The sequence below is a fragment of the Corticium candelabrum genome, chromosome 1 (assembly GCF_963422355.1).
Source record: "Corticium candelabrum chromosome 1, ooCorCand1.1, whole genome shotgun sequence".
NCBI classification, from domain to species: Eukaryota; Metazoa; Porifera; class Homoscleromorpha; order Homosclerophorida; family Plakinidae; genus Corticium; species Corticium candelabrum.
In genome coordinates this window covers 7,593,161-7,617,054 of record NC_085085.1, presented here as the reverse complement: position 1 = coordinate 7,617,054, position 23,894 = coordinate 7,593,161, and the positions used below count along the sequence as shown (strand labels likewise).

The following is a 23,894-nucleotide window of genomic DNA, read 5'->3' as shown; positions in this document are numbered from 1 at the left end:
CTAAGATGGACAAGAAAGATCGTCACAACGCAAGAGTGACTTCTGCCGGCGGTTCTTACCCCTTGGTAGTGGAAACACTTAGACTTTGGTCCACAAATAGCCTTGATACGTTGAAATCAATAACTTCAAAAGTATGTGCTGTGCTAGCTGTTCCTTTCTGGAAGACTTTCATGAACTTGTTAGAGCAGCTTTATATAAAACTTGCTCACCATCCCATTTTTCCTCATGGGCAGATTAGAATTTTGTTAGTAAATTAATTTATCCTTGTATGCATTCATGAAGTATATCTCATTCACATAATTAGCAGCCACAGACAGAATTCTCATAAAGTTAACTAATTAATTTAACATTGTATGCAAATTTATGTTGTTGCATAAGTATATCTCGTTCACATGCATTTTTACTCCAATCTGAAGAATTAATTAGCAGCCGGACAGAATTCTCATGAAGAATTTCGTTCAGAGTTATATCCTGTTCATTAATACCCCATTCCGAGAGTGATTATCTCAAAGTAGAATATATACCGTTACAGATCCCATTCTTTCCTGGGCTGATTGCATTATTTAATATCCCGTTGAAGACAAATTAAATTTATGCACGTTCCCAGTGATGCACTTTAGCTCTAAACGCCTAAAGAGACTCACCCGTGCTTGGTTCTATGCATTGTACAGTTTCTATGACATTGAGAAAATGTTACCCTGTTCCTGAGATTTCTAACGAGTATCTTCTTGCTCGCAGCACATGCTGCGACACCGACAGAATGTGACGTATGATGACAAAGATCAAAACGTAATGTTCGCAAAACCTACTTGAACAAAGGCCTATCTCAACAGTCCCTTCCTGTTGTCACTACGAAGACGTTGCTGCGCTGCCGGGGAACAGATGTATCGAAAATGGCAGCTCTTTGTCGGGTGTAGACCGGCAAACACATGTAGGCATTTTTCAAGACACTGACACAAAAATATCTTTGCCTTTTCGACGTCACTCGCTATAAATGACATGCTCTGCGAACCATCCTACGTCAGGAACAAGCAGTTCATATTTGGTGGAGATCCGATTGGCCATTACAATACACAAAGAAACAAACAGACACCTCTCTATTATTAAACAGACTAGCTCACCATCCCATTCTCTGCACAGGCAGATTAGCTTATTAGTTGTTAGTTGTTAAAGTAATTTATCGTTGTATGCATTAATGAAGTATATCTCATTCACAGAATTAGCAGCCGCAAACAAATCATTAAATCTTGTTCACATGCATTATTACTCTGTTCTGAAAAATTAGCAGCTGCACAGCATTCTCATAAAGAATTTCATTCAGAGTTATAGCCCATTCAACTATATCCCGTTCAGAGAAATTATTGAGGATTGAGTATTCCAAAGTCTAGATGCCATTACATACAGATCTCATTCAGGTAACTGAGTGTCTTAGCAGCAACTTTCCTGCTCAGAATCATATATCCGGGCAGCAAATAATGGAAGTCGTTTGCAGTTACTAGCTCACCTGTATATGGCTTGACATTCATGTAGATAAATTCGAAATCTTGCTCTTCTCACATTTTTCGGTAGAATCAACACTCTCCCCATGTAGCACTCGGTCCTGGAAACGGTTAGGTTGGATTCGGTGCAAATGCAATAAGAATTTGGAAAGAAACACAAGCTCTAAGGAAGCAGCTTCAGTCAGCGAGAAATCGTCGATCGCTGGAAGCATTTTGAAGGAAGGCAAAACGTACAGACCACACGAGATCAGTGTGGGCATGCGTTCAAATAAACCAAAAGGTGTGGTGTTTGCGTTGTTGAGAAATTGTACGCGGGGCTCGACTCCTCGAGAGGGGACCCGTGCACTCCAAAGAAATCCGGTGTAGGAGCGGATTAGGTCTGGCCTGTCAAATAGGTCCGCTTGCTACATTCTGCGCTAGCGCACCGTGTCTACCTTGGATCTCTAATCATTTTCTCTTCGCGGATTTGGCAGAACTGTAGCACATTTACTGCTAACGCACAGCGTCTTTGTCGGATTCCCTTGCAGGCTGTAATCATTCACAGATGATGACAACGACGATGACGATAACTTGGATCACGCGGACTATGATAGGGGTCGATGTGTCTGTTGATTGGCTGTGGTGTGTGTGTGTGTGTGTGTGTGTGTGTGTGTGTGTGTGTGTGTGTGTGTGTGTGTGTGTGTGTGTGTGTGTGTGTGTGTAAGCAAGAATGAGACCATAGCACATCTCATTTCTGGTTGGGACTGACTACACTGTACAAGAATCGACATGGTGTTGTGAAAGTAAAAACCTCCATGTTGTTTGTCAGTTTGGTCTACAGTTTGATCATTTCATGGGTATGATTTTGCTCAGAGAACTCCAAGAGAACGACAAAGTGAAGATATTGCAAGATTTTCCAATACAAACAGAATGAAAGTAGAATTTAAGCGACCACATAGTATGTGATTGGTAAACAAAGGAGAAGAAATTAACCAATACAATTGAAGAAGTGTACAGAAGACGCGAAGATGTACCTACTGAGATCCAGATTGTACAAATTGTCAGAACAACAGGCGCTATCACTAGGTGACAAAAGACTTTCTATGTTATTGTGTATGTAGTAGGAGTGCCTAGATTTGAAAGACAATTACGCAGACTGCTATTTTTGGTACTGCGTACATTTTGCGTAGATATGCCTGACCTTCCAGTATAGCTAGGTTATCTTCGAACTCAATTGGTTCCATTGATTTGCTGTTATATTACGTTACCATGCAGTGTGTGAAATAAAAATAAATGATGATGATTTTGTATAGAGGTACTCCACACTTGCCTGTTTAACAAACAGACAAGCAAACTATAGCTACGCTTACATTTTAGTCTGTTGAGCAATACGAGTGCGTGCTAATGCGCGGACCAAATCCCGATGACCTAATCTGCTACTACGCTAGAACCAAATCCGCGAAGAGAAATGATTGCAGAGATCCGAGGTAGAAGCGGTGCGCTTGTGCAGAATGTTTTCCGGTACAAGTGCGTTAGCAAGCGAACCTATTTGACGGATGGACCTAATCCGCTGCTACACCGGCCACTTCACTGTCGGCCCGTACAGCTTCAGCGTACACAAGCCAAATTCCACGGAGATCAGACTCGCCTTCTTGGAGAAACAATTTTACATACGAATACACACACAAAAACCTCTCCTTTATATATGGCGCTGGTAACTGGCATATCGATATTGATCGATTGGGCTACGGGGATTTTGCCAGCTTTGAACAGCATCCCAGTAGATATCAATGACTACCAGAAATGAACTGATCCTCATTGCCACAGTCCCCACCCAGGTCACAGAAACTCCCCATTGATGGAAACAAGTCTACTGCCACAGACATAGCCAAATAGACAGTGAGAAAGAACCAACAGACTCGTTTCATTATATTGCTGTCGCCACCGAGGATTGAACCCAGGCCATCATGCTCAGAAAACCAAAACATATGTACATATATTCCTTATTATAATTTTTTTATAATTTACATAGCAAAAAACATCCAACAAGTCATTCTCTACATCTAGAAGACTACTTTGTCACACTCTAGCATCAGCGGTGTAGCGCGACCTCTAGAAATGGGGGCCAAACTTCACAATGCTATGGAACACACCCACTTTTTAAACACGCCCACTTTTATTGACTTCTAATTGACTGATAAGGTAGAATCAGTGGCAGATCCAGACTGGAAAAAGAGTAGTGTATATACTATATATACAGCCTTGGTCCTCACACGTATTTACGGTCCACAATTCTTATGACCACGTCTACAAATGATGGGGCTATAGTCCGGTCTAGCCCATGCCACGCTAGCATCGTACTTCCAAAGAGTAACAGAGAATTGTTTCATTAGATTCTTGACAGTCATGGAAAGAGATGTTGTTTGCTGTAGTTACTTTGAAAGCAATGAATTTCAATGTCACAAGAGTCCAAAGCCAAAATATTCAATGACGAGAAGGTAGAATATTTCACCACTGGAGATGACTTTCTTCGTGATGATCATCTTTTTCTGCTGCTCCAGCCATAGCTGCTGTTCTGGCCACAATAGCAGACTTTGACACATATAGCTGTTGAAAAGAGTTCCTGATGGATATATCAAAGTGTGCCACACGTCCAGTAAGACAATTAGGATAAACTACATCACCCCGTCTGTTTTCTAATCATGGCTTTGTTATCCACAAGTATGGCATGGAATATTACATTTCGTATCGCATCGTGACGTTTTGTTCTCAAACCACTATGGCCACATCCAAGGAGATGGTCCCCGAAGGCATCTATAGGATGGTTGCATAAACATCTAGAGGTGTTAGAGAGGGAATGGATCTTTGCATCCCTACGTCAAAACAAGAAAGTTGGCCACTGACCATGTGACTGGAAACTGTGCAAATAAGATGGCTGAGTTTGCAAATAATCTGGCAACTTCTCAATAACTGAATTTCCACTTGGCCAGCAATTCATGCGCCTCCAGAACTTTGTCCACTTTCTTGCTAAAATATTCGGCAAAGTATTGGTCAGAGCCAAGTAATGGTGTGCCTAAGAGCTCTATTACAATCAGACCCACTTCTAATTACCTCAGCGGGAAAGTAATGAAACAACTGGTCTCCGGCGGGCCAAAAGATTTCACATTTCTCAAGTTCAGTTGCAGGCCAATGGCTGAACCCTTGAAGATCATACGATTCAGAAAATTAGAAACGGAGTCTCTCTTACCAATGAATGTGCCGACATCAAGATACCAGATAGACAATTGAATGCCACTGATGTTTCCGATGTCACATATAGAAGAAATGTGGTTTTGGTCAAACAGTAGCTCTCCTGCAGATTGATAAGACCATCTAGCTCATGCAAATATATCTGGAAATTCTACTTGCAACCGCTGGAAGAAAGATGTTGTAAAACATTTGTTGAAGGCATTTTCATATCAATTTTTAAACAACACATACCTTCGTTCAAGCTATTCCTTTCAATAAATGTCCAAACAGAATGTATAGCGATTTCTAGACCACCTTCCACTCCCACTCCCACTTGTCCGTACGATAATAGTATATCTGGAAGACAAGGTCGGACAGCAGCGCAACAAACACAACTAGCTAACCTCCTTAGTCCTCTCCAACAGCAGTAGAGCGCACACCGCCACATTTCTTCTGAAGAGCTATGAGCGGTGCACTGACCAACCAAGGAGCAATGGCCTCATCAAGCTTTCCCGTTAAAAGCTAGTTTACCAAACAGTCAGTTGGTGAAGACCATTTTGTGCATCAGGAGAAACATTGCCCTCTGTTGCCTCAATCAGATGTTGTGCTCAAAGTTTGGAATCACTTGGATTTGTGTCTCTAGGAAATGCTTTTAGAGCAGACAGTATTGCAACAGAGTCTATCCACAAAGGTGGAGAACTGCTAGAAAGGTTGGGTAATGAAAGACTAGGATGTTTCTCCAGAAGTTCATGAAATGCTTCAACATCATCTTCTAAGCACAACCAAGAGAACTCAAGCATTGCATGGATTGACCATACCGACTGTGTTTGGATAAATTCATAGCCCTTCCAACATTGTTGCGTTTGATAGACTCAGCATCTGGTGAACAGAGGTTGCATCGAGGGAATTAGCAAGACCTCTGTTCATCAATTAGCAATTGCATGGAGGTCTTACATCGAGTCTGGCTAATTCCCATAAATGAACTAAGTCACCATCTTGTCACTGACAAACGCAAATAGAAATCAGAGAATGAAAAACAACTTTCACCACGATGTGGTAAACGTAATACAGGTTTGGAAAACATGAATAGGCAAACAAACCCCCACAAACCATCACAGTGAGCATGGCACAATTCAGTGGCAAGAACTTTAGATACTAAGGGATGAACTGATCTTGGAATGTGAGAAATAGTATCAACCGGAAGTGTCCACCACAGCTGAAAATATTTCCAATTCATTGGTGGTGGGTGGTGTCAGAAAAGACGCAGATTTAATTCCTACTAGTACCAGACCAGCACAAGCTTTAGAACTAAGAGATGGAAAAGAGGTATCGTTGTTTCCCAAAGAGAGAACATTGGCATTTCCACCAACAGACTCTCTGGAAGTATGATCACCAGAGGAAACACTTAGTTCAGCACATTAGCTTGAGGATGACACATGGGGGCTAGAATTATGTAATAACCATGGAGATACAAGGATTTACCATGGTACCTTGACATCTTAGTTGACCTAGCCCTAGAAATCTTCGGCAAAACACGAACTGCTTCTCATATATACAAAACCACATGTCAAACACACTTGGCGTTAATGGAGATCTGATCTAAGAACCAACATCCGGGAATTTATTTCGACTAATATGACTGGCATTGATATGCTGAAACAGTGCTAGTTTGTTCCTCATAACTAGCAAACAGAGCGGAAAGAAACAAGAACAAGAACTAGAACCGGTCTAAGTACGTTGTAATTATGAGGCAGCAAATTTTCAGATGTTGCAGTAAAATTCATCAGCCAAAATACTCAAGAGCACTAACTCCAATCAGCAAAAACCACACTTGTCAACTAATCCACCGGTGACAAAAGCCAACGTACGAATCGCCCTTGAAAAAGCCCTCAGCAGAAAAAACAACAACGTAGAAGCGACAAGAAGCCAAAGAACAAAAATAGAAAGTAGAATCAATTCAACAAAAGAAAAAATATATTAAGGAGAGCTGTGTGTGTGTGTGCTTGGCCACTTGTATCTCCGCCACCCCGAGTCTGATCTCCGCTAAATTTGCCACATGCCTGCCGAACCGGTACAGGCCAGGCTGACTGTGAGACTGTCGTCGTCTTCCGAAGTTCTCTCAGGACAATGCGGATTCCTACTGATTGAACTAGCCTCCCCTCGGTGCAAATTTCTCTACAACAGTGTATCGGATCTCCATCAATTTAAACTGCCCATTCCTGACCTCTGACAATATGTATGGAACTTGTCATTTATTGCCAGCGTTGTCAAAAAAGGCAAGATATTTTTAGTATATCTGAATTGTTAACAGTACACCTATCTTTGTTTGCCTGTGTATGTGTGTCGAATAGCTGCCATGTTCGGTACGGCCTGTTCTTCGCAACAGCAACAGCAGTAACAACGTCAAAGTTACGATGCCCAACAGGACTGTCAAATGGCTGCAAGATTAGACGTGACTTTGCACATATACGAGAAACTAATTATTCGGGTAAGTAACTGCACGTGACTTCCAAGTTTTGTTGCCCAGTGTAGTGTGCTAAGATTGTATGTTACAGTCTGCACATGCTCAGTGACTCTTCACGCGCGGAAGTCAACATCCAACATGCTGAGACCGTTTGTAGTTTCAGGTATCTTTAATTTGACTGTATTTATTAGTTTCTTGGAAATGTCACAGGTGTGTGCACTCAAATTTCTTAGCTTATGAATTCGATGCATGAAGTCCATGCACAGCTCTAGAATTGCAGCTATAGAAAAGCGAGACTATCGCACAAAGCAATTTCAGCACGTATGCAATTTCAGCACACTAGCACGGTATACTGACAATGCAATTTCTAATTTGCACATGTGTGAACAATCTCAGCATGGCTACAATCTGAGCACGACCCACGCACACGCGCGCACGCACACACACACACACAAATACAAATATATTTATATAATAAATAAAAAACAAAGTAGGAATGGCTGTGTACTGTAACCTACTGCTTGAAGAAATAGGGGTCAAACTTTCGCAAACAAGTACTCATACTTTACATCTGAAACCAATCTCCCACAATTAATCCCTACTTCATTCTGTTTGCTTTCAAGGTGGCTGCTTGGATAGGAGTGAAGTAGAGATTTAATTGTGAGAGATTAGTTTCAGATGTAAAGTATGAGTTCTTATCTGCGAAAGTTTCGACCCCTATTTCTTCAAGCACTGGCTTAAAGCACACAGCCATCCCTACTTTGTTTTTTATTTATTACATATATATTTTTTGTATTCTTACACTTTGAAATACTCCATCGCTGCTAATTTTCAGAACGGGATCTAATTGAACAGGATATACTCTGAACGCAATAATTCATGAGTAATTCTGTCTGCAGGTGCTAATTCTGCAAATGACATACTTCATAATAAATTCTCAAAACGGGATACTCATGCAACATAAATTTGCAGACAACGTTAATTAAACTAATTAACTAACAACTAACAACTAATAATCTACCCTGCCAGCGTACAGAATGTCTATTCTGCTAGTATATAGTTATATGAAGCAGTACCTTTAATTGCTTTAATGCAACATTTTTTTGTAAGGTCATGTAACTCTAAAGTGATGTAGTTGTCAGGTTAGTTAGTGTATCTATACGAAAAGGTGTCTGTCTGTCTGTCTGTCTGTCTGTCTGTCAGTCTGTCAATACATATATTTTCAAACATTGAACTATTACACACAGGTTCTCCCCAGGATCTCTCAGCAGAGCAGGCCGCTCTGCCTTTGAGCGTGTCAATATTTCTTTGCACGTGCAACTTGTGTGACTTGTGTTCGCTAGATTCAGGAACAGCGCAAACGTGTCTTGCATACGCTAGGTTTAGAAATAGTACCTGCGTGTGTGAAGAAAGTTGGCACAGACAAGCATCACGTTGCTCCACCTTTCTGGATGGGCATGACAATGCAACAAACGTGTCTTGCATACGCTACAATTACTACCAGCGCGTGTGAAGATGGTGCAGACAAAGCATAAGGGCATGTTTCAGTAAAGGCTGCTACAATCAGCAATATGAATTAAATTGTCATTGCTAGCCTACTATTACTACAGTGTTGCAACAAAATTTACTGTTTACGGTTGCTAGACTAGTAGTGTTACTGTAGCTTATATTTTAGTAATGTGTGTCAGTAAGACAGTTCAATTATATGTGATTGACATTAGTAAAAACCTAAAGGGTTTCTACTACTAAGATGTGTGATGTCACCTAATTAATATCAATTTCAGCTCTTCCTTTTTAAAATTCTGGGAGAACCCTAATACATCAACTGCAAATCACTAAAGTAAAGTCCAATTACCAACAATTACAAGCTCCTAAAGTCTTCAAACTACAGCTGCATGCACAAGAAAGAATACTAGTTAACAGAAGCAGAGTTCAAGAGTCCAACAGTGAGAAACAAGTAAAAACAAGATGATTACAATCTCCACAGAAGACGCACTAGACCACAACGTGGACAAGGTAAGGCTGCGATAATCCAATGGAGACTGAAGCCATCAAAAAGAAAAGGTTAAAGACTGAGGAAAGCAAATGAAGATGAAGCAAATGACTGGCTGTCTGTCTGTCTGTCTGTCTCTATATCTGTCTATAAGAGGGTTTCTCCAAAATGGGAGAGTCTGAACTCCACCAAATTTGGCCCGCGCACGCCGAATCCTTGGAGGTTGACAGTGAGACCGTCCTCATCTTCTGGACTTCTCTTGCGACAACTTTAATGAGCGTGAGGGTGATGAGGTGCAAAGCTAAATCATGTGTGCCGTACTCATGTTCCCATTCAGCTTGCACGTAGCAGGCTCCCCGAAGATCTTTAATTTAGCTGATACTACTGAAATAGGCATTGTCTTAAATGGTTTCCCACATGTCTGCGGATGAAATCTCTCATTTTGGTTAACAGAGGTTGACAAGTCTGCAATGATCAACGGGGCTGTTGAAATGGCTGCGAGATGTAGTACATAGAGGGAAGCAATTATCCAGGTGAGTAAGTAACTGCACGTGACTTCCAAGCATTTGCTGCCCGGATATATCTCGAAACGGTTACATTTTCATTTGTCTTCAATGAGATATTAATCAGCTGGGTGAAGAACGGGATCTCATCTAGTAATGCATAATTCTGTTCAAATTCAGAAACTCTGTAATGTGCCTATACTATCCTACATAAATAGTGATACAAATGTGGTCGAACACACCTTTAGTAAGTGTTAGCATCCGTTGTCACTATCCACCATCGTACTCTCAGCTTTATCAATATTCAATTGACATGCTTCCAATAGGCATAAAGCCTGGTTCACAATATGTGCCGTTCACTTCAGTGACGCGGCGCAGAAATACTGCTGGCTGCTGATGTCTGCAACAGGAATGTGTTGCTGTGCCGCAGTCTCTGTTCATAAATAACATTTTGGCGATGGTGTCCTTTGTCAGGCTCCCAAGGCATGGTAATTACAGTACCCGTATAATGAGTCTATTTGCACTCTTGTTTCTGAATCTGGCTTTGTACGAAGGCGAAGTATAGTTTAGTATATCTAGTATAGTCTCGAATAGTACGAATGTGCAAGAGCAAAGTATATCCTGGATAAACTTACCCATGTGATTTTATGCTAGATTACATAAATGGGAGGCACTGGGGACACGTGCCTCCCATTTGGGGAAACTTTCTTCTAGGCCAATTGATCTATCAGACGCTGATTTTAGGGTCATTGGTATATACCATATTTCCACACATTTAATGGTAGGGCTTGTATTAGAACATTTTGATCTATGTGCCTTTGTACAGTGTGTGGTTAGGAAATACGGTAGACGCCATGGAATTCAATGGGATATTGCAGACAAGAACGACATCACTGTTATACAGTTGATGAAAGTCTGCAGCATGTGCGACTAATGCACAGGTCAGTTCCTCCTGACAATTTATCTGCGGAGGAAGCAACCAAATCAGATTCAGAAATATGGCCATCAGTGATCAGATGTCTTCCTTTGTCTGCAATCCTCCAGGGAATTCCAAGGCTTCTACCCTATTCCCTAACCACACTGTACAAAGGCACGTACAGTAGAGCCTCGCTAATCCGAATAGCTCTGTACCAGACTCCGTTCTTACCTGTTCGGATTACTGAATTTGTTCGGATTATCAAAATACGAAGCCTTGGAGACCCAGACATAGCCTTGACAATCCAGACCGTTTGCGCATACATATGTCAACAATTACATGCCTACGCAGGGACAAGAATTCTTGCAACACAACTAACTAAGTAGGTAACCCAACAACAAGCAAAAGCAACTCATTTCTCAAAGTAGTCCGTCACCCGCGTCTGTTCAAGAGTGCTTAGTCTCTTTTTAGCTGCAAGGTCACGTAGGCTCCCAAGAACACTCAAGCTGTATTGAGTTGCTTCTGTCTGTTCCCGAAACCATGTCAAACAATCAGAGAGCATTTGAAATGCACTGCCATGAGAGATGCCAGACTGGTTTGTGCTTGCATCATGATCAGAACTTTGCATTTCATCTTCATCTGCAGCAGTCTCTTCATCACGACCGTGAGCCAAGACTTCAGTGACAATTTCATCATCATCCAAATGAGTGTAACCAGGATCCAAATTGTCTACCATTAACCACTCCTCAATTTCTGTTGAAGTCATTTCATAACCCAAAGCAGAGAAGAGAGGGGTCAAATTAGAAGAAGGCTCTTCAAATGACTCTCCTGATTCTGTGATGCCAGCAGGTTCCTGACTGCCTTCGTCAGGATAAATGGGTAGAATCTTTCTCCAAGACAATCGAATTGTTCTAGGTGTAATTTCATCCCAACTAGCGGAAACTTTATCAGAAATTTCCATCATGTTGATTCCACAAACAAAGTCAATGATTGACACACCTCTATCATTTTGAAGAATAAGATCTTGAAGCATCTTTTTCCTGTATCGGCGTTTAATGGATACTAGCACACCTTGATCCATGGGTTGAATTAACGAAGTGACATTCGGTGGAAGGAACTTTGCGATCACTTTGCCATCTGCTGATATCAGGTCTTCTTCATTCGGATGAGCAGAACAGTTGTCAAGCAGAAGGACAGCTTTATCATCCAAACCCTTTTCCCTTAACGTTTCCTGCACTACAGGAACAAACTTATGATGGAACCAGTCAGAAAATATTCCTGTGTTCACCCAAGCATTAGACTGGTTGTAGTAACTCACTGGCAAGTGATCACGATTGACGTTTTTGAAACAACGAGGATTCTTGGATTTACCTATCAAGACCAAGGGTAGTTTTATGCTACCAGACGCGTTTGAGCAGGCACTGATGGTAACACGGTCCTTTTGAGTCTTGCGCCCATCAGCAGACCTCTCAAAGTGACCAGCAAGCGTTTTCTGAGGCAGCAGCTTATGGTACAAACCTGACTCGTCACAGTTGAATATTTGTTCAGTGCTGTAATCACTATCCTTGACAAAAGCTTGGAAACGTAACACAAACTGATCAGCAGCTGGTTTATCGGCAGACAGCTTTTCTCCTTGTAAGGCCAGCTGTCTAATGCAATGACGCTTACAAAATCTCCAAAGCCAACCAGACGAGGCAACAAAGTTGCCGAAATCCTCTTCTTGAGAAGACTCCTTTAATTTCTCGTGAAGCTGCAAGGCCTTTGCTTGTAGTAGTGGGCCTGATACAGGAATGCCTTTCTCGCGCGTCTGCCGAAACCACATGAAAACAGCCCTCTCCAGCTCCTCGTAAGTAGAAAGCTTCATTGTTTTGGCAAGTCGACTCGTTCCCATTTCGGTTAGCTTCCTTTCGTATTGCCTCAGTTCAGACTCTTTCCTCTTGATATCGCTAATGGTGCTTCGACCGATTCCATATCGTTCACACAGCACAGAATAGGAGGCACTTCCCAGTTCATCCAGTATTGCTACCTTCTGCTCTATTGTTAGAGTCTTGTGAGCCCGTTTTGTCTTCTTTGTTATATCTTTGTCTGACGACATGAGAACGTGTACCCGGATATGATCAGATGTTTGTTATTTCCCGGATATGAAAGGACGTTTGCACAAGGCCTCGGAATTCTAAATGCTCTCTGGAAACTCGAGGTCAAGCAGTTAGGGACATTCGGATTAGCGAGGGTTCGGATTAACGAGGTTCGGATTAGCGAGGCTCTACTGTAGTACCAAAATGTTCTAATAAGAGCCCTGCAGCTAAATGCACGAAAATATGGTACTTTAGCTAATAAACCAGAAATCTACATCTCCCTACAAGGTCCTACAACTATAAAACATTTTGACCTATTACTGTGCATCTAAAATATCCACAAGTGAGCATGCTCATCGTACAAGACACACCCACAAACTTGGTTTCTTCGTCCTCCCCCACCCCAACTAGCAAATTCTGAATTTGCCACTGGATTATTATTGGGCCAAGTCAGTGGCAGCAGCCTATCCTCAGTGGCACTCCGTTCATATTTGGAGGTTGCTGCTTTTGTCAGCTTCAACTTTCACAATGTTTCCTTTTCCGTTCGTTTCTGATGAGTTGCATGCCACTTGTCGCCGCTCAGCTGAATGGCACATATTGTGAAGCAGGCTTAAATCATAGTCTCAATACCATGTAATTTTAATCGTTTCCAAATTTGAAGTGTTTAGCACCACCGCCACCACCAAACTATCATTCTTACACTTTAGAAAATCATACAACTATCAGAGCACACTACCATTACTGGTTTGACTTCAAAACTTAACTCTTTAATTAACTATACAAAAACATTGCTAAATCTCAAGTTCGTTTAGTAACAAATGTAAGTACATGTATACAAAACATCGGTACAACTAAGGGCAGGTTCATATCAAAAATACGCAGTGTCTTGCGCTTTGCATCTTGCGTCTTGCATCTTGAGTCTTCATCCCTTGTGTCCAAAAGCATTCACATTCGACTTTAGTTTCTGCGTTTGTGTAGTTAGCGCATGCATCTTCTTTGATGATGTATTTACTTACGGCTTCCACTGCTAGTCTCGTGTAGCCAGCCCCTCCCCTTTACAGCGCAAAAATATTCCGCTACAATGTTTGAAGAAGCGCTTTGCTCCGTTATTGTAAAAAGGATGTTGCACATCCCACAGACAGTGGTAGCTCCTCGCACGTTCCACGAGAGTTTCGATTGCTTCGTCCAGCATTGTTACATATTGATTTCAATGTGTGCATGAACGCAAGATGCAAAAATCAAACGCAAGACGCCAAAATCGGACACAAGAAATAGAACTCGTTCTATATTTTGTGTCAATGTTGCATCAATGCTGTGTCATATTCTGCACCGTGCCAATTTAATGTGAACCGTAAGAAAGAACGCAAGTCTTTGACGTAAAAAACGCAAGGCGACTGCGTCGCTAATGTGAACCAGACTCAGAATCCCAAACTATTCACATGCCATTGAAAACTACAGTGTGACTGTCACATAGAAATACCATTTGCCGTATTGTCGCAAATAAAGACCGCACTTATTTGTGTATAAGCCAAATTGGAATTGAGGCTTACATGCCATTCGAACATGCTAAGGTATAGACATGACAACCATATACCACTTGAAAAAGCAAGATTTGTGATATGATTACCATAAGATGCCAGTTTCAAGAGCATCAGCTAAATCTTCGTCATCATTGTTGGTGTCATTGGACGCTGCATGCACACGTCTACACATGCGCACATGCACTTGACCGCGTGCCATACGAGTACTGTGCATCTTGAACAAAAGATCGACTTCTAAACACGACCGACTTGTACACAGCACGGGGTCTTTAATTTTCAACTTGCATTCGAAATCGGGTGGAATTCAAGGTCGGCTTTTATTTGTGACAATACGGTATGTATGAAAACTCAAGTCAATATCAATTCATTTAATCCCATTTCTGTTATCTTGATGTTCCTCTTGGTCAAGTCCAGGTTATGATGGTGGTGGCGATAGCATTGATCAATGATGGTGTTGTGTGTGTGTGTGTGTGTGTGTGTGTGTGTGTGTGTGTGTGTGTGTGTGTGTGTGTGTGTGTGGTATGAATGCCCGTGCATGTGTCAGTGTCATTGGTGTACGCAAGTACACTCCTAACATGCGCCTATCTCTATAACGGAATTCAAATTCTACAAATCAATACATCTTACTTCGTTCTTTAACTGTAAATCCTTGTGCAACTTGACATCCCTTCAACACACAGCCTTCTCCAAGGTGTGCATTATTGCATACAATGCATGCTTGTACGTTACACCTATAAAATATATATAAAACAGTGGTAAGAGTGAGTCTTCTACACTATTTTCATCACTACCCTTCTTTAATAGTCACATAATCCATAATAACGGAGTTGGTAATTTTGACACGATCAGAAATACAGCTATGTTTCCCAATGTTTGACCACTTGATTGAACATCGTTCTCCAATCATTACCCCCTCCCCCACCATAGAATCAGAACCTACCTAAAATGTCAAAAATTCAAGTGTTTCTAAATACACTATGAAAACCACAAACCTGTGACCTTTGGTGAATAGATGCAGTTGGATGAATAGAAGGGTCTCTTCCCTCAGGGAACACAGATGCCAAATGACGACAAATCTGAAAGTCAAGCAGGCACAAAAACATACAAAAAACAAATAAATGAGATGCAGGAGTGTGCTAAAACACGAAAAGTTGCATAAAAAAGAGACAAACAGACAAACAGAAGCCATCATTAACCCAAGGTGCATGTGTGCTAGAGCTACAGTAATGCCTCTGTAGATGGCCAGACCATTGGATGACCAGACCAAGCGACCAACAGATGGGAAATTGGAATGCAGCGCATGCACTCATTTTTATCCTGCTAATTAGTGTGCTAGTCGATGTCATGATGCTTTGTATGAGGTATCAACTAGCTATCGAATGTTGACAATCCCACGTGCCAATCAATGTGTCCAGTCCCCTTCTCACACTTTCAATAGCTCTGACTAATTAGATTCAGTAATACATCAGATGTACCTACAAAGCAAAACATCACCACACTGTGAAATACAAGTATCAATCGGCAACGATTATACAACAAAAATCTCTCTATGCAGACACATCTGCCACATTCGTGCATATCAGTGACGTACCTAGCTTTTGTCTATTGCTAGCAATACCCCTAGGCTAAGGCCCTTTGTCTTGAGACATGAACATGATGCCTCCAAGAAATTATTGATTTGGGACATCAAACTTGTAAACTTGGAAAAAAAGATTGATTTATACTTGACAGCTGATGCAGTTCTACGCTCCTTGAACTTATATCTAGGAGTTGTTACATCCTAATTATTAGGTCTCTGTCTGATCTATCTGTCACATTTATGTGTACATAAAGAAGTGGGACTGCGGCAAGAAATACTAAAAAACAGCAGATACAGTAGCTTTACGTCATGGCTGGTGTGGTTGACTTGTTTGTCAAGAGGAATCCTCGTAGCATGGCGATCAAGTTTTCACAACTCATGGCTAATTGAATAGCCTATCAAATAGTGAGACATTTAAGTGTTAATGTTTTGCTCTGCATTGTTGTACTGTTTTAAAGTCATTAAAAGTTAATTGAATAACACTATTAGTATACTGTAAACGTGGAAATTTCTGCGTGGTTAAAATTTGAGCTATTTTTGCGGTTGAGATATTTTCTGCAAAACACCAAGCATGAATTATAAAGGCGTGGCCAGTGTATTGAGTGGCCAGTACATCACGTGGCCAATGCATGCAAAGGCCTGTATGATGATATTGTTCTATAATTTATCAAACTTCTCATGCATCAGCCCTCTTACAAAGAATTCTCAAAGCTGCACACAATCATTCGCAGCTTTTGCTGTGTAAGGTGGTAGACCAGAAACGTCAGTGAGCTGCAGAAGAAACGGTCTTCTCAACATCCCTGTGTTTTGTAGCAGCAGTGCCATGTGGTAGACTAGACCACGTAACTGATAAAATCACGTGACATGGTTCAAAGTCAGAACCAAAAATTTTTAGCATGTGGAATGGTCTCTGATGCAAAAAAATGCACAAATTTTAACCGGTAAAAATTTCCACGTTTACAGTATATTAAATAATTAATGACACCATAAATTGACGTACAAGCTTCCTTTAGCAATACCCGTGAGTGATCCTGTGTACTACACTGTATGTTGTTCTGTCTTCCATTCCTGTTTACACCACACCGTTTGAAAAGAAACCTTACGTTGAAACATTAAAGGCCAGTCCATGAAGCACACCACATAGCGATGTGGCACTTCAAGTTCACTGAGCATGACGCGGCATTGCAGCCCACCATGCCCATTTGACATAGTTCTATTCAAATGATGCTGCAGCAGCTTCACAAAGTCATTTGTGTGCACACTCAAGTGAATATGACTAATCGCCTACTTATTCATACCACAAGTGAAGTCAAAGTCTTCTTATAAGGATTTGAGAGCAATAGCAAAACATGAAAGAAAGTATCTACCCTACTGCACTGACAGTAAATGAACGTATCAAGTGGAAGAAACTTCGAGATAACTTTTTAAACAGTACAATAAGACAAGATACACCACACACAGTCCATTTTTATCACCATCAATAAGTTGCCTTGGACTTTAAATTCAAATACGATAACGCAGAAGAGCCGCAGCTCTAGTGTCCTGAGCACCAAGCAGCAAAGACACAGTCAGCAAAATGGCTATATCCACATCACACTGTGCCACACAGCTACGTGGTGTGTTCCATGAACCAGCCTTAGCAATGTAGCATTTTCAAATTGGAAAACCCCATCACTACAGTTATAAGATTTGAAAGACCTTCACATTTCCGAAAAGCCTCACTTAACAATATTGGGATAAAGATCCACCTAAGCCACTAACCAAGGCCGTGTCTTTATTTGTTGCACTTTAAACTGATCTAACGTAAAACGTGCTTCGAATCTAAAGTGGTTATTAGGGAGTGTCTCCACTTGTCAGTTTTATCTAAGATCTCAACATTGTTATCCGGGACTTCCCGTGGTAATTTGTTCTAACATTATGTCAGAAAGATGCATGGGTGAAAGCTCAGCTACGGATTGGAGTGCACAGCAATAGTGAGAGATGGGACGACATTGATGGTCAAAGATATTGAAGAAATCACTCTCCCCTCGCTCTCTGCAACATCTTCTGCCATCTTTGAGACTGCCTAATTTTATTTTCCAGAGAAAATAAAGAGCAATGCGAAGGCACTAACAGATTAGGATCCATACTCGTGCAATGTGCGTTACTATCACATAACCGTTAAAATCTAAACTACTTCAGCTAAACTACCCTGGAATGAATAGAAGCACTGTAAACCCTCGGCTGGTGTACATGCACACAACATGCTAAGACATGTGTACAATGTATGTAAGACAGCTGAGAATCAGGAGGCATGAACGCTCATGAACAAGTATAAAACCATTTTGAGAAATGATGGCTATGTAGGGATGGATAGCACTCATTTCATTCATGCTCATCTCCTCACAATCTTGAGAAAAAATGCTGCAAACGTGATCTAGGTAAAAAGATTGTGATGTAGGAGGTGAACATGAATGAAATAAGTACTATCCATCCCTACATACCCATCATTTTCTCAAAATGTTTTTATACTTTATTCATTCATGTTGGTTATGAAGACGAAGTGGATAAAAGCAGAATTCAATACGTAGACGTATAGCAGCTGTTTGCTATGTACGTAATAACATTGATTGCACAATAAACAACTCCCATGAATCAGCATGCATGGAAGCATACACGCACACATGCACAGAGACAGCACGCTGTTGAACAATTAGTAAGTCATGTTCAACAACACGCAACTTCGAAGTGGCAGCTAAATTCCCAAAGGTAGTTTAGCATTAGCTAATAATAGGTAATTCTACATCTGTAGGCTAGGGCTACTAATGTGACCGAACAACATGATGTTGTGAAGCACTACGCAGAACTGCTTAGCACTGATAATGAGTGGACTTCCTCAAAACTCAGCAAAAATCTCAGAGCCACGTAACGCTCGACTTTACACGTTCTGAATGGTAGTCAGACTATTAATGCTGACACTAAGTGCCTCAGAAACCGTCTGTCGGTAAGTAAAAATGCGACATATTCGTTCACATCACATTTCACATCCCTACATAGATACTGTTACTGCAATCTCTGATTTGACACCATCCAAAAAAAAGTCCCTCACGTGGTGGTTACATCTACCGTATTTACACAGCCATCACCGTCTAACCGTAATCATTTAGGCCCACAACTTAATAGGCCTTATGCACATTCGTAAGATTTAAAGGGGAACTCCAACAAAAATACAAACTTTTCTCAAAATGTAGGCTTTATAGTGAAACTTCGTGATGCGCTACTTTCAGGACTGCCGTCACTTTGGTAGTAGAGAAAACACGGGTTATGTGCGGAGCATGTGCAAGGCTCTTACGTCATTGGCACTAAGCTCAGCCTACACCAAATGAATTGCCTCCGTAATTCAGTTATCTTGCCAGTAAACTACACGAAACTAAACAGGAATGGTAACTATAGAGGGATCTTGTGTTTTAAGGCCTTTGAAGAGCTCTATGCCACAAAAATATGATGATAGAGGCCGTTTTCTCCCAGTAGACTTGACCCTCTCCTCTCACAGAAAATGAGGCTAGCACAATAAAATTCAACAGTAATTAGCGTCAGCCTTTGCTCTATTGATCTACGAGGAGAAACATGCATAAGGTTCAAGTATGTCAAGGAAGCGTAGACGTTCTTCACACGCCCCTTCTTGTTCTCTAGTCCTACGTCCACGTTAAATTTAGGTAGCAGTCTGGTGTACTCAGCTTTAGCGATCAGGATGGCTTCTAGATGCCTCATGAGCCACAATAGAGGATTAAGTATCCGGGAATGACGAAGGGGTGATATATTGCCATGGTCATGAGTATACACACTGTGTGGTGTAAACAACTTATGTACTACAGTACTAGCTACACCGTCTATATCATTGCGCTCGGGTTAAAGTCTAAGGCTCAGTCAAAGCCATTCTGCACCTGTCACACTTCGCCCAGCCGCTTTTTGAGAGGAGCATGTCCACTTACTCAAACCTCTCCAAAAGAACCTCACATTCGAACCTTCTGAATGATTCTCCTCGTAATTAATAGAACAAAGGGTAACGCTAATTACCTTTGAGTTTTATTGCGCTAGCCTCATCATCTGTGAGAGGAGAGGGTCAAGTCTGCCGGGAGAAAACAGCGCCTAGCATTCTACTTTCACTACAAAGAGCTCTTCTAAGGCCTTAGAACACAAGATCCCTTTATACTTACCATTCTCGATTAGTTTTCATGTAATTGACTGGCAAGATAGCTGGGCTATGCAGGCAATTCATTTGGTGTAGACAGAGCTTAGCGCCAATGACGTAACAGCCTGGCGCATTCTCCGTACATATCCCACATTTTCTCTGCTACCAAACCAACTGTTTGCCTGAAAGTAGCATCGCATGAAGTTTCATGATAAAGCCTACATTTTAGATCAGGTTGTATTTCTGTTGGAGTTCCCCTTTAAATCAACAACTACTATCTAAGGTTGCGGTGGGACCAAAAATGCGTTTAGCATCTCATTTTCGAGTGTCACGTTGCGTGTCATATATTGAACATGTAATGAACCGTGTAACTCCATTAGGTGGCCTGGAAGATTGCTCGATCTGTGTTGTATTCTGTGACTTGGAAGATGTGTTTCGACGTTTAGTTGGCTCTAGTTAGTTCAGAATGCACCGTCATTTCCACGGTGTGCAAAATCTGTTGGTGAGATCACATGAGTTTGTTTAGACAAGTGTTTTCTAGATCTAGATGTAACTAACCTAGAGTCCTCACTGCCAACCAACAGTCAACACAACACGCGTAATCATGGCTTACAAGTGAGTCCTCTTCACAGTCGTGCAGGTAATGCCTGACGTCCAACGCAAAGCAACCTGAACAAAAACACTGGTGACTAAATTCTAATTAGCGCTTCCTCACAACTGAATTTGCTGCTGACCACGAATCTAGGCCATATCCGTGTTCGGTGAACATCCACAACTTCCAGCAAACAGATAGCTGCATTGTCTGCATGCAAGTTGGGCAATTGCGAGTTTAAATCCCGATTCCCATGTTTTGCTAGCTACGCGCAATGTGACACTAACCCTAACCAAACAAACAGAGGTGAAGACTTACGATGACATCATGTTCGTCTATTGGTTCAGTAATGACACCACTTCTCGTCTATTGGTCAGAATGACTTCATTTGCATCTGCACTAATCGAGTAAAAATACGGTCGTATGGTCGCACGGTTGTTGGTCAGATCACTACTACACCCTTAGCCTGGATATCCGGGCCTCGGGTAAGTAGACTTAATGAAAGCTGTTTAAGTTTACATTTTAACAGGCTTAAAGCATGGTAAGGCCAGAGTGGAGACACATCCTAACATCACATAATCTTAACAGTAAGATAGACAAACAAATACAATAAACACGACGTACTTGTCTGTTTGCTTCATCATAACTAGCAAGAGTATTAGCTCTTACACAAAATCCATCATCCACCACACAGGCATAACATCGAATCTCATCCCTTTGCAAAGTCCTCTGCGTTGAGGCAGTGTTGCCACTAGTTGACACTTCCAACGCCATGTGTCCAATAGAGTTGAATGATGCATAAGAGTAAATATCTGTATGTAATATGTTGATAATTCAATTAGCGTGACTCAAAGAGATCATTCAAAACAAACAAACCTAACTGTGAGCCACTCCTTCTTCTCTGACCTTCTGGCAATTCAAATATAGATAGGCTTGCCTCACAGTTTGTCTTAGCTCGACGAAACTGTTTCTGAATAAGATAAGGCACCAACTCCCCTTTTACAGTGCTTAGTGTCCTAATTTTCATAAAGACAAAATTGACAAATCAATAACACATTGTTGTAAACAAGTAACACACTTGCTCTCTGCCAAGTAGTCTAAAACCCATTTGTTGATTAAATAAAGATGAGCATCAACAAGCATCGTACAAACAGTGATGTGGGGATACCTTGAAAACAAGTATTAATTAAACGCATATAAGGCAAATAAAGAACTTTGACAAACCGGGCTAAAAGAGATTTTCTTAACACAATGTCTTCTTCAAGATCTGCCTCTGCTGCAAAAAACAACAAGCGACCATCCTGATCCAACCCTATAAAATCTCTCTCTCCTGCAAGAAGACAAAAACTAATTGAACATTGTCTAAATGTAAACACACAGAGAACACATCCAAATGACATCCAACTACATTATTTAGACTAGTTTATTAATTATCCTACTTTCTTCTTATCTGCAATAATATCATCAAAATCCACCAACCGGTTGGTAATAACTCTAATATAACAGTATATAATATTGTACTCAACAGCGTCTTTGATCCTTTACTATATCTCGTCTTGAAATCTATTTACCATCAACAAACAGTTACTATATACCTTAAAGACCACACCCAACACTGTTTCCACAAGTACTTTATTGCCCTACATCCCTTTATAACAAACTGCTACCTGTATTGAATATGCCATTGCCTATTATGGCTACTTTCTGGGACGCATGGAATTCCACGGTTGTTCTTCTCTCGTGACAACGTCAGCTGACTCTACTTGCACGACAAATGTTTATAAATGACGCAAAATCCATGACGGAATGAAAGTCCACCTGAGTCATCATCTTCGAGAAGAGTCCCAGCAAGTTGAGTCCGAGTGCAAGTGGTAACCAGTCAAAATCGCACCCGTCTCACACGGTTGGCACACCGACCCGTCCGTCCGTTCAGTGCCCGGACGGACATCGTATGGACAGACGAAATCAGCATTAGCACAATTACATAAAGATGGGTACTGCAAATTGCTCAATTCTCCATGCATCCTATGTAAACACTCTCATGTTTCAAGTCTATATCACACATTTCTACATTCAACTCCCAATCTGACTCACATTGAAAGGTGCTATGTCAGTTGCTATAGACCACATAGCATATAATCACATAATGTCATATGCATGACCTGTCATCAACGTGACAGTGAGCTGCCTGTCTACGAATATCTGCTTGCCCAGCTGCCTGTCTACGAATATCTGCTTGCCAAGCTGCCTGTCTACGAATATCTGCTTGCCAAGCTGCCTGATCCTTCCACTCCTACAATGATACTATGCTGCATCGCATAAATCTTCCATCTACAAATAAAACACATCTTTACCTTTCTCAGTGCCTGTCTTTGTCTTTGCTCCACCTTTTCCTCCAATTAGTGTATCCTTCTCAGCATTGTGATTAATCATCGACACAAGCATCATTGTAAGGGAAGAATTCTGTGTCCTGTGGGTGTCAGCCAGTCGATGAAGAGGAACATCTGTTACCAAATCACAGCTGATCACCAACACATCTGACACTATCTTCTTCAGTGCCACTAGATGGCGTAGAGTGTCAGCAGTTCCCATATCCTGATCATCAGGCACAGTGACAAAGTCAATTCTGATTCGAGGATGACACACTTCTTGTAGCACATGTCTAATCTGATAATGAGAAGACTCCAAGACAACCACTATGACATCTAAAAAAACGAACACTGAACTACAAGTTCTTAACAGCGCTGATGCATGTAAGCTAAATGCAGTGTAATGGCTAAAAGAAAGTGATCATAGATTAGCAAGTTGTCACAAAGTTTCAAATACTGTAAATCAGCAAAATTTTGTAAGCATAAAAGTTTCATAAGTGTCCAAATTCGTCATTTCATAAGCAGCAAACTTTCGTAAAGCGTTGAGAAGTACAAAATTTTACTCACGACACGAGTCACAGTCGATATCACAGTCGATCATCACGGCACCGGAAGTCATACTAAAGGAATGTACTTCACTACGACACCCAGCTCACGGCAGGGTTACTCGCCTTCCAACCTTCCCTCGTGCGTGGGCCAACATGTGATACAGTAGACTTGGAGTCGGACACCTCTTGGGGGCTCAAAAACATGTCACTAAATCCGAAGTGTCACTAAATCCGGAGTTGTGGCATCTTCGGTGTCTATTTACAGCACATGAGCAGTCTTGAGAAGGGTACTGGGCAGTATTGAGTTTGTTCACCATAGCAACTTTTCTGTGCAGAACATCAAGATGAAATCAACAGAAAATCAACACCACACCACCACCGTAAATATCTGCTAAGCATATGCAAGTGTCCTATCTTGCCAGGTGTCTGTCTGTCTG

General features: G+C 41.3%; 2 protein-coding genes across 2 annotated transcripts; both read right to left on the bottom strand.

The window, feature by feature from the left end:
* Positions 1-10,994: 10,994 nt before the first annotated feature.
* On the bottom strand, positions 10,995-12,828 carry LOC134190343 (jerky protein homolog-like). Its single transcript, XM_062658829.1, has one exon. The coding sequence runs from the start codon at positions 12,675-12,677 to the stop codon at positions 10,995-10,997; it is 1,683 nt and encodes a 560-aa protein (XP_062514813.1). The 5' UTR covers positions 12,678-12,828.
* Positions 12,829-13,401: 573 nt separating this feature from the next.
* On the bottom strand, positions 13,402-23,310 carry LOC134193612 (translation initiation factor eIF-2B subunit gamma-like). Its single transcript, XM_062662451.1, has 8 exons — positions 22,895-23,310; positions 21,765-21,870; positions 21,619-21,708; positions 21,417-21,556; positions 21,165-21,352; positions 15,191-15,274; positions 14,990-15,138; positions 13,402-14,929 (listed from the first exon to the last, which is right to left on the bottom strand). The coding sequence occupies exons 1-8, from the start codon at positions 23,130-23,132 to the stop codon at positions 14,812-14,814; spliced, it is 1,113 nt and encodes a 370-aa protein (XP_062518435.1). The 5' UTR covers positions 23,133-23,310; the 3' UTR covers positions 13,402-14,811.
* Between the last annotated feature and the right edge of the window lie 584 nt (positions 23,311-23,894).

What these genes read in the sequence shown, in the direction of transcription:
- LOC134190343 (XM_062658829.1), bottom strand. Translation starts at nt 12,677, where the DNA reads ATGTCGTCAGACAAAGATATAACAAAGAAGACAAAACGGGCTCACAAG.
- LOC134193612 (XM_062662451.1), bottom strand. Translation starts at nt 23,132, where the DNA reads ATGGGAACTGCTGACACTCTACGCCATCTAGTGGCACTGAAGAAGATA. An exon ending in AAAGACAGGCACTGAGAAAG is followed by an intron (nt 21,871 to 22,894) that starts GTAAAGATGTGT and finishes GTCTTCTTGCAG; the next exon opens with GAGAGAGAGATTTTATAGGG. An exon ending in TATGTGACTATTAAAGAAGG is followed by an intron (nt 14,930 to 14,989) that starts GTAGTGATGAAA and finishes TATATTTTATAG; the next exon opens with GTGTAACGTACAAGCATGCA.